This window comes from Olea europaea, unplaced genomic scaffold (assembly GCF_002742605.1).
Source record: "Olea europaea var. sylvestris unplaced genomic scaffold, O_europaea_v1 scaffold1252, whole genome shotgun sequence".
Lineage (NCBI taxonomy): Eukaryota > Viridiplantae > Streptophyta > Magnoliopsida > Lamiales > Oleaceae > Olea > Olea europaea.
In genome coordinates, this window is record NW_019229960.1 from 20,950 (window position 1) to 32,822 (window position 11,873).

The 11,873-nt window shown below is 31.1% G+C and overlaps 1 protein-coding gene across 1 annotated transcript; it reads right to left on the reverse strand.

Annotated features, from left to right (window-relative positions):
* Window positions 1–5,656: 5,656 nt before the first annotated feature.
* LOC111374459 (tropinone reductase 1-like) lies at window positions 5,657–7,937 on the reverse strand. The gene is made up of 5 exons (XM_022997127.1): window positions 7,673–7,937; window positions 7,243–7,450; window positions 6,277–6,493; window positions 6,084–6,190; window positions 5,657–5,982 (listed from the first exon to the last, which is right to left on the reverse strand). Exons 1-5 carry the CDS (start codon window positions 7,759–7,761, stop codon window positions 5,800–5,802), a joined length of 804 nt encoding a protein of 267 aa, XP_022852895.1. The 5' UTR covers window positions 7,762–7,937; the 3' UTR covers window positions 5,657–5,799.
* Between the last annotated feature and the right edge of the window lie 3,936 nt (window positions 7,938–11,873).

Genomic DNA, 11,873 nt, shown 5'->3' on the forward strand with positions numbered 1-11,873 from the left:
AGATTTTTCTCCCTCTTCTAATATTTTTGGTAATATATTCTTTCTAAATTCATCATCCATACTTCTTGTTTTTATTACTATATTCTCTTTTTCTATATGTTTTTTTCCTATTCGAGTCTTTCTTTTTCTATAAGTTTTTTTTTATATCTATTTTCTTATATTTATTTTCTTTTAATTCTCTAATTTCAATTTTTAATATATTTATATCATTTCTTGTTTCTTTTACTCCATTTCTTAAATCTTGTACATTATTTATTAAAATTTTTATTAATGACTTTAATTCTTCCATATATTCACTTATTGACATCTTAATTTTTTTCTTATTTCTAACTCATAGGTTAATTTGCATCTTTTATTTTCCTTTTTATCTATTATTTTTCCAAATCTTATCTCAACTGTATCTGGATCTACAAATTCTTTTTTTACTATAATAAAATATCTGCTCTCAAGTCTTAATTTTTCACATCTTAATTTTATTAATTGTCTATTATTTGATATTCTCATTCCTTCTGGTATTAACATTATATTTCGTATTTCCTCTTGTATTTTTTTCATTTTTATAAGTAATTTATTTTATTTTAAATATGTATTATTACTTGTACTCATACTTTTCCTTATAATATAAATTATTTTCTTCTTCTTCATATATATTAATAATTTTTTCATATGTATATATATCTTTTATTTTTTCTATTATTAATTTTTCTAATATTTGTTCTTTTATTTATTTAGGCAGTTTTTTAATTATTGTTAGTATCATTATTTTTAATATATTATGAATACGTTTTAAAAATATATAACTACCTTTTTCTTCTTCCAAACGCCAATAATTATCTATTTTTCTTATTTTAATTTTCATGATCTTTATGGCTCTGATACCAATAAAGAGGGTGCTACTTAGAGCGAACAAAAAATCAAATAAATCAAATTAAAAATATTAATCAAATAAATCAAATAAAAACTATCAAATTTCAACTAGTATTTAATTTTAAGGACTAAAATAGAGGATTTTTATATTGAAGTATCTTATCATGTAATATCCAAATGGAAGACATTTTTGGTATGTAAATTGACCAAATGTCATTTTGGAAAAGTGGCCATATTCTAAAGGCTATTTCTATGTATTTCCCTCAAAACACTCACCTTATCCAATTTCAAACCCTAAAATATTTTAATCTACTCTCTCTCTCTCTCTCTCTCTCCCCCCACCTCCTTTTCTCTGTAGACGTCTGACGATGCAGTACCATTCACCACAGTCGCACAAAGTGGACTGTGATCATCACTTGTAGAGAAATGCTCGTGGCATCGCTCGATTGTGACGGGATGCGATGTCACTCATCTATGATGAGATGTGAAATCACTCGACTGTGACGGGGATGCAGCGACGATATGATCAGGATGACACTCCCCTTGCTCCTTTGTCGCAAATCTTTTTCTAATTTTTTATTTTGATTTGTTCTGTGGCCGTGGAGTTGTGGGCTGTGGTGACCGATTTTTTTTTTATTTTTTTTTCAGTGACCTATAAAATTTGTGATTTGATTGATAAATAAATTGTGATTTATAAAATTTTTGATTTGTAGTCGAAAAATAATTTGTTACCAATTAATTTGATAATATGTGACTGAAAAATAAATTGTGACCTATAAGCACGTAATTGTTATCATAATATATTTAATTAATTATTTCATAAAAAAAATTTAATTAATATCTTATTTTGAAAATAATAAATCTTGTTTTTTAATTATGAAATGAGTCATACTTAATTTGTTAGATATGAAATTTTCTCATAATAAAATGGCAAATCAAGTAAATTTTGAAAAGGAATCACTAGTTAGCAATGTTCATTCTCATTACGGTTTGTAGGATGAGTTGGAGAGCTTAAATAATGTTTATGATGAGGAAAAACCCCTCAGAAATGTGAATGAAGTAATCTTCAACCCGGAGACATAAGTGGAGCTCGTTTTCAGTTCGGCAAGTTTAATATCTTTTTATTTTATTCAATAGAGTTTTCGACATAATTTGGATAGAACTTCAAACGCCTATTTATTACTTGAAGAATGAGAAATGGTACGAATGAGGTGTAAAGATCCACGTCCTTGGGAAATATATGCTGTGTTTTTGAAGGATAATATCACCTTCAGGGTGAAAAATTCGAAGACAAGTTCACATGTGCTGCTGTTTCCAAGAACAAGTGGGCAAATTTCCAAATATTTGTCGAAGACTTCGTAGACAAATCTTAACCCTAGGAAGAAGATTTTATTGCATGACAAAGGAAACGAGTAAGATCTTTATTTTGCTTAATTTTTTCTTGAAAATTTTGTTTTTTCTGTTGAGAACGAAGAATGATTTTTATGATTATTTGACAGGAGGTAGGAGCTGCGATTTTCTTCTTCTCTGGTACAATCCACAAATATTTGAGAGATAAAAGCAAATAATACCTTGATTGCTTATAAAAATGAGAGGGCTAGAAGTGGACATAAAAAACCATATAAGCATCAAAATAAATTTCCATTTCCCCACCTCAGCACAACAACCAAACATAAATGCTATAGACATCTCTCTAAATTGCTTACAACCTAAAAAAAAAGAAAAAAACATTACACATCCCAGCATACAGCGACACAAGCTTCAAATGTACAGATGATACATCCAAAGAACATATATCCAGCATAACAAAAAACCATGTCTGTTGACAAAAAAAACACACATACACACACACACACAAAAAATCTCATGTTCTCGATTTATTGTCTTTTCTCCTTCGTGACTTACACCGCTTGTGAGCTCGTGCCCTTCTATTTCAAGAGAGTTTTGTAGTTTTACCAGGTAGGGCCAACCCCTCACAGCACGTGGGTCCCACATGGGACCCACTTATATAAAAAATTGGCCAAAAGCCACCCACCGCCCCATGATGTGAGTGCTCGGTAGGGGTTCTGTCCCTATAGCTTAAACTTGGTTCATTTCAAGATTTTTTTTATGACCTGTCACACCACATAGTTAGCACGTCATCTTCATTGTAAGCTGTCATACTAGAGAACCTTGCATTATGACCTCCATGATCATTCAAAATTTGTCCTCCGAAAGTTTTGAGGATATGCAATTTAGATCTCAAACTTTTCAAATGTTAAATTTCATGTGAATTTCATCGGATCGCTCAAATGTATTCAACTCTAGATTTTATGTACAATTAATGTAATTACATTATATTAGCTAGAATTCACCCAATTAGCCATAATTTATCCAGTCTAATAGTATGGATCACTCACGAATGTTTTTTTTGTTACTTTTTTTCTTCTTCTTAAAATACAACAATTAAAGTCAAAAAATTAAAATTAAAAACTATTAGGCCATCCATCACCTTGTTGAATCCAGCCAAAAACCCCCCACACCGGCCATGGCAAGTCACCGTAGTTAGTATATTTTCTGCGAGAATTTTAAGTGATAATTATTTCTGTTTATTCATCTTATAAATTTTATATATTTCAAGAGTTAACTCTTACATTTAAAAAAAAAAAAAAACGATTGAATTAATTGAATTGATAAATTAAGGATATAAACTTGATGTCATCATTTCTTGTCGACATTATATTTTGCATCATTGAATTTATTTATTTGTATATTTCTATATGATGATTTGTGATTAAGTGTCTTTGTAAAGTTAAATAATTTCATCTTATTTTGTATTTTTTTCCCCTATACCGAACAAAGTAGACACTATGACTTGATAACGTAATCTTTGGTTCATGCTTGGTTTAGTTTAAAAAATATAAAAATTTTAAGTCAAAATCAATAATGTATTTTAAGGACTACAACTTTTTTCATTTCATCAGCTTTATCAAAATTTACTAAAAAAAAATAAATCTAATTTTTAGTTAAATCGAAAAAGTATTTAAAGTCCGATTCAAATCTACAAAACCTAAAGTCCAACCTTATCAGATAGTCCACCGAAGCATCGAAACCAACAAATCTCAATTACCTTTCAAATAATAGACAATAGAATTCAAATGGTTCTTTCCTCGGACCACTAATGTTTCCAGAGGGCATTGTAAACAGCAAAAAGCATCTAGACATCCTCTGGAAAACTGAACTTCATTTGTCTTCCCTTTATTTAACACATATGGGTAAGCATCTTCTGCCGGTTATTATCTGTCTCCTTAACAAAATTTTGTGGGTCATACTATAGAAAATGGTGTGTGTCGGCAACTCCCACATTAATCTATTCAAAATGTCTGTTTCTTTATAATAAGACACGAATGCATTTGTCTGTGCTTTTTTTCTTAAAAGTAGCAGCCCAGGCAGGTCCATGAGTTCCAATTTGCAGAAAAAATTCCATCCTTTGGTATATGTTTGTGCCGTACAGTACTCATCTGACTGTCAAACAAGAGCTGAGACTGTGTGCAAATCCAACCTTAGTTCTTGTTCCATGATAAAGATTAAAATAATTTTCGTGGACAACTTGTACTATTTTGCTGCTTGTTTAATTTTGTGAGTGCAATGTGAATTCTGTTTTGAAATTAAATTTAGGGTTTCTTTTATTTGTGACTTGTGAGGTAGAGAGCATATGTTTATCATGTGGTTTAAAATATATCTGGTGCAATGTGAATTCTGATTTGAAATTAACTTTAGGGTTTCTTTTAATTGTGAGGTAGAGAGCATATGTTTATCATGTGGTTTAAAATATATCTGCATTTTGTGATTCACAAAGTCAAATCCTCGGGAGCATGTCATGGTGTGGACAATGTTTTGTGTACAAGAAATAATTGAACAATTTTCTTGATTTGACCTTTACCACACTACAAATGGTAGGGGCCGTGCTAGACGGACCTATCCGTTCAGATTAATTCCAAGGACCATGTTATACGTATCGAATTTTTTTTATCTAATATTTTACCTACTACTCATAATAAGAGGTGAGGGTCACGGCTCGGCATTATTTAATACACGCGGAGCCCACGTGTTATGTGAGAGGGGGGACACGGTTCGGTAGTCCCCCCTCTGTACATACATTTTTTCCCTAATTCCAAATGGTAGTACGTACAAACTACAAACTACAATACTATATCTCAGTACTTGTAAGTTAATATCAGAGCCTCAATATTTTACTTTATGGCTCGCGATTGATCTTCTACAGTGAACATAGATATATTGTACGATTAAGCTCGGTATAATTTAAGATTAATTCAAATGTGAATAATTAATTTGTCGTGCTTGTATGAAATTATCCATTCCACGTAGCCAAAAGAAAAGTTTAAATTGATAATTAGGTTAGGCATAAATAAGTCGTTGATGTTAAAGTATAGTTGGCGGTTATGGACCGTCATTTAAATATGACCAAAAAAAAAAAAAAAAAAAAAAAAAAAGAGAAGGAAAAAGGATTATCAATGAAGTCGTGATAGCAATTGCAGCTCACCTAATTAGACATGATAGCGAAATATTATAACTGGTGTCTCTAATTTTTACAATATGTATTAAGTTTTGACATTTTTTTCTCATTAAAATAACCATTGGGGTCCCTAATTTTGACAAAACATATCAATTCTTAACACTTTAATCTCGTATTCAAATCCACAACCTTTTTGTATTGCATCTGGATTCCTTCTCGCTATTTATTTATTTTTTTGAAGACTAACTCTAATTTTTTTGCAGATTAAAAGAATTTCTTTCCAGTGCCATAACTAATATTACATTGAAAAATTGAATGAGAGCACACAGAATTCTTTCGATAAATTGTTACAGGAGCCTAACGTTCTGAAAAATTATGAATCATAGATTTGGCAACTTAAAACTATGAAATTCTTATTAGAAGCCACCTGCTGTAAATCCTCCATCGACATAAATGACTTGCCCAGTAATATATGAAGCAGCCGGAAGACAAAGAAATGCCACCAAAGAAGATATCTCTTCGGGTTCTGCTAATCGCCCTAGCGGAGTTCTAGCCATTAGAGGCACAAACATTTCCAAAACAGATAATTCTATATCCTCCTGAAAAAACAAAATAAGTTCAAAATTTGTCACTTGTACTGTCGACTAATCTTATTAAGTACTGTATCACAAACATGCACGAAATTGTTATAGAATGATACTTGTTTCATGATTGTAGTATTGACACCCCATGGCGCAACTGTATTGGTGCGAATATTGTCCTTAGCCCATTCACAAGCCAAATTTTTCGTTAGTTGGTTTATAGCACCTGAAAAACAAGAAGAATTCAATTCAAATATGATTTTAAGCATTTAAATTTACTCAAAAAATTAATTAATTAATACTAATTTTTACCTTTGGATGCTGCATAAACAGAAAGTGCAGGCAGTGCCATTCCACCAGCAACGGATGAAATGAACACAATATTTCCAACTCCTGATTCTTTCATTAGTGGGTAAGCGAGTTGGCAGATATGATACGGGGACTCGATATTTGTTTCCATTACACGTGAATAATCTTCTTGAGTATGGTCTTTAGCTCGCTTCATTAGACTTATCGCAGCATTATTTACCTAATAAGAAGCGACTTCGATTTAATAAACTCAAGACTATGAAGCTTAATGCTAAACATCAGTTAAGGATAATGAATTCTTCTCGTCACATAATTTTATGAGTAAAAGATTATCATTTTTAATCTTTTTGGACATTATTTAATTTAAATGTGGACCCCCAGTGAAGGTTTTATTCTTAAGCGGCATGTCTTGTTCTCCATTAATTTAATTATATATTTTTCTACTTATGTATTATTTAACAAAGACAAGCCACCTATATTTTTTGACTTTTATTTCTAGCAGAGTTGTATTTTTTCTACCAGTCTTTTCAAGGCCCATATTTTGATTTATCTTAATAAATTAAAAAATTGAGGTTGAATAAATTAAATCCATGAAATCCCCAGAAACCTTAAGTAAATGATTCTGTTGACAAAAATACAAGACTTTTTAAGCATCATACTGTTCTACTTGTATGTTGTGATTTATATTAGAGTTAAGACATATCCTCTTAGAAGGTCTCCCCAACCTCCAACGACCATGAAAGTGAAACGAGAAATGATATGTTTAAACCTCGTTAATTTAAATTCATCACGTCCCTTCATGTATAGGTCAAATTCATTATCTCAGGGCAAAATTATCATTAAAAGATGTTGGCAGGTTTTGTAACTGTTCTAATACATGAACCACTCCATATATACCTACTTGAACAATCAAGGAGAAGAAGGGAAAGAAACTGAAGAACAACATTATGAATCCAATGTTTGACTTACTAGGATGTTCAACTTGCCATCAAAGAATGACGAGACTGTCTTCATTAGTTCTTCTCTCTGAGTTCTTGACGACAAGTCACAGACTGAACCCCTTACTTTAAACCCTTTCTCTTCCCATTCTTTTAACCTTTCATTCAGCTCTGTCTGGTTCCTTGAACATGTATATACTTTGGCCCCAAATCCTGCTAGCTCCTCCACTATGGCATATCTAAGATCCACACAAACAAGAACATTAAAAAAAAAAAAAAAAAAAAAAAAAAAAGGACTCATTATCCATGATCCTCCACTATGGCATATCTAAGATCCACACAAACAAGAACATTAAAAAAAAAAAAAAGACTCATTATCCATGACAGCTTGATTACCCCGCCCCGAGGGACAATGAGTCCGAATAAAAGATAAAGAAGAGAAGTAATTCAGTGTGGTTTACCCAATTCCTCTAGTTCCACCAGTAACCAGTGCTGTCATTCCCTGGAGAGTCCATTTCTGTTGTCTGCTGGAACTCCCTTCTCTTGCCATTTCTTCTTGGGTTTATCTCAATTAGACAGGATGTGTGTATATGATTGATACCAAGAAGTTGTAACTATGCTGGTCGGGCAATGGTAGGGTTTTATAGGACAGTTTAGCTTTTTTTGTAGACAAAACAAATTACGGCAAGATAAATGATGCTTGGTCGAGGCGTTGAGAAATTAATACATTTATAGGAGTTGGGTGAAAATAGAACATAAGTTCATGTGTCCCCATGTGCCTATCTTTCCCCCGATATGTCAAGTCACTTACACACTGTCTCTTCTGTTATCTTAATTTTATTCATATTCAAACTTTAGAGAGCACACAAATGTAGCTATTTATTTAAATTATGTCTGGAACAGTTCTTTTCATGTGCACAAATTCAAGATAGAGTTAGTGTTGAACCATTTATGAAACTTAAATTATATAAAACTTTATGAATTGTTAAATTTTCATGTCAAATCACCAAGAAAATTAAATAATGCAAAACATACTATAATTCATTCGGAATAATTAAGGTCTTGGTTTCGGAACTTGAATTTTGAAACTTAAACTGCAATCTTTTCATGTTTAACTTCTTCACTTTTAATCTTGAATTTTTCTCCTTTGATTCTTGTTCTTGGTAACGCCTTTTGATTTCCTTCTTTTTGACTTTTGATTGTGGGTATTGGATCTTCTTTTTCAATATGTTTTTTCTTAATTATTCTTGTGTTGATGGGAGGCACAAAGAATGAGAAGTCACATATGAATTGGAGGCCATAACCCTAATTATATTTTCATCACTCAAGGAAACACAACCCTAATGGATCCAATCTCTATACATATAATCCAGCCAACTTTAATTTTGGGCTACCTTTAAAATAGTTTTATACACAATTAATTACATATGTAGGCATACATGACGAATTAATAAACCCAAAAATCTCCACTTGGGCTAATATGTTACTTATTAATGTGTATAACCTTACGACGTCAAAACTTTTGCTATCATAATCAAAAGCACCTTAGAACAATCTTATCCATTGATTATATCAATATAGGATCAAAAATGGTTTTCGTTATAAGTATCATAACTAAACCCATCAATGGTTACATATATCAATACAATCAAATGACATAGATCGAGTATGAATGTGTAGCATAAAAATTACATGTAATACGATCCAAACATGACTATTTTCAATTGGTTCTACCTTAATTTTTAATGAAATCAACCATAAACTCTAGTCAGAGTGAAATTGAACCGAATACTTTATTTTTGAAATAAACCGAATATCCATGAACGAAAATATGTGTTAAAAACAGACAACAATCAAATACAAACTCTCGCTAAACTGACACATCATAAAAGATGTAACACCATGTGAGCAGTATGCTTATGAAAGATCTTGGATGATAGCCCCTTAATAAGTGGATCCATAATTATAGAGTTTGTCCTAATATGTTCCATAGAAACTTGAACATTCTGAATTCTTTCATTGACAAATAGGAATTTAATGTCTATAAACTTTGATATCATAAAACTCTTGTTGGAATATATGTCTGCTATTGTCAAATAATAATTTAAGTGGTCTTTCAGTTCTATCCAAAATGTACAGCCTAGTGAGAAAATTCCACTATTATATTCCATGATCAAAATCAAAATATTCAATGATCAATAATTGGTTCGATTTCTGTATGTGATAATGTAATCCTTAGTTCTTTATAAATATTGTATAACCCAATTGGTTTCTTTCCAAATATCTATTCTAGATTTACTAATATATCTACATATAATGAATGCTATATCCAAATGTATGCAAACCTTAACATACGTTAAACTCCCAATTGTTGAAGTATAGAAAATTTTCTATATTTCCTTTTCTTTAAGTATATCCCTAGGGCATTGATTAAGACTTATTTTGTCTTTCTTAGCAATAGAGGTACCACATAGTTTACAATCCTGTATTTCAAATCTCTTCAAAACCTTTTCCATATAACTCTTTTGTAATAATTTGAAAATACAATGAGAATGATCTCGGTGTATCCTATCTTTAATATAAAAGAGACGACACCAAGATCTTTCATTTCAAAATTTTATGATAAGCCTATATCATTAGAGGGAAGTAGTATGTTATCGACATACAATATGCGAAAAATATACTTACTTTCACTGAGCTTGTGGTATACAAAATCATTAATTGCATTTACCTCAAAACCAAATGAGATAATTGTTTGATAAAATTTGTGATATCATTGACGGGAAGCTTGCTTAAGCCCATGGATGAATTTCTTTAGTTTGTAAACTATCTCAAGTAGTCGAAGATCAAAATGTGTCCCAAATGCCGTAATAGTTCTAAAAGAGTTTTTCATAGAAACCGGTATGAAAGTCTCTTTAAAGTCAACTCATTTTTTTTTTAATAAAGTTATTTACAATAAGACGGGTCTTATATCTCTCCACATCACCCTTCAAATTTCCCTTGGTTTTAAATATCCATTTACAACCAATAGGATTTGCACCTTCATGCAATTTCATGAATTCTCAAATGTCATCGTTATTTATGAGCTTTATCTCTTTATTTATTGCATGAATCCACTTTTGAGAACTATTCCTTTGCATTGCTTGTTGAAAGTTGATCGATCAGATCTTCGCCCACCAATTCAATGGCAACTTTATTTTCTTAGAGAAAGACTATAAAGTCATTCGAATTGCTTTTCTCTTTTCTTTAGTGGATCTCTTTAATGGCATTTGTTCTTTAGATTTTTGAGTTTGTTCTTTTGAAACTATCTTTTGATTGTGTATATGGGGTTTTGTAATATTGTTTTGATCTTAAATTGCTTCTTAAACAAGATATGGAGTAAGAATTCGTCCATAATCCTGATGATTGTCAATTATAATAGAAGAAATATATATATATATATATATACTAAGACAAAATGCTTAACTTTATAGCTAGGGATGACAATTCGGCTCGTACGCGATTGTAAATCTCCTTAAGATGGGATAGTGAGATATTAAAATTTGTAATCACTTGACCTTTTAAAGTATCCAATAAATTAGCAACTGACAATTCCGGAGTCTACATTATTTTTTGATGGCCTCCTTACCTTAATTGGAAAATCCCAAATGTGCAAGTGCTTCAAATTAGGCTTCTTGCATATCCGAAGTTCATATGGAATTTTGATAGTTGTTTTATTTTGGAATTTTGTTCAGAATTTAAGCTACATCCTTTAATGCTTCTTCTTACATAGATTTAGGTTTACTGTAGGATGATTGCACATTCCTCTATGAAACTTGCAAATGACCTGGACATTGTTTTCCTAATCCATTATATCTTCCATAGTTTTCACCACCATGGTCAGATTCGATTTGTTTTATTCTTTTATTGAGTTGATTTTCAACTTCAGCCTCTTAAATCTTGAATAGTCCAGTGATTGTGATTTTTTATAAATGAGATATAGGTAGTCATAGTGAGAGTAATCGTCTATGAATGTAATATGTGGCCGTTGACCTTCCAAGAAGTTGCAGAGAATGATCCACAAATATCCGTATAAATTAATTCTAAGATGTCTAGAATTCCACTGGGACCTAATCTCGTTATATTTGTCCGATTCCCCTTAATGTAATCAACACAAACATTAAAGTTTGCAAAATCAAGAAATCAAGAATTTCTTCTGACACAAATTATTACTTTTTCTTTTTAGAGATGTGATTTGATTGCTTGTGCCATAATGAAGCTAAATTCTCAATGGTTAATTTATGTTTAATATAACGTGAATTCATAGACAAAATCTTTTTTGTATAAGAGGCAACCATATTAAGCAAATAAAAGTTATCATAACCTTACCTACAATCACTGAATTAAGAAAAAGATCAAATTGATTATTTTCAATTGAACAAGAGTAACCAAATTTGTCCAATATAGAAATATAAATCAAATTTCATCTAAAAGACAGTATTGCAAATACATATTTCATTTTCAAATAATAACCAGTCTTTAGTAATAACCTAAAAGTCTATATAGCTTCTACTTTAACTGATTTTTCATCGCTCTACATAGATGAATCTTTTAGTACCAACTGGCTTTAGGCCGTTCAGGCAACCCCGCTTAGACATGCTTATTTAAATAGCGACACTGAAA

What these genes read in the sequence shown, in the direction of transcription:
- LOC111374459 (XM_022997127.1), bottom strand. Translation starts at nt 7,761, where the DNA reads ATGGCAAGAGAAGGGAGTTCCAGCAGACAACAGAAATGGACTCTCCAG. An exon ending in GGTGGAACTAGAGGAATTGG is followed by an intron (nt 7,451 to 7,672) that starts GTAAACCACACT and finishes TGTGGATCTTAG; the next exon opens with ATATGCCATAGTGGAGGAGC. An exon ending in ATACTACAATCATGAAACAA is followed by an intron (nt 5,983 to 6,083) that starts GTATCATTCTAT and finishes TTGTTTTTTCAG; the next exon opens with GAGGATATAGAATTATCTGT.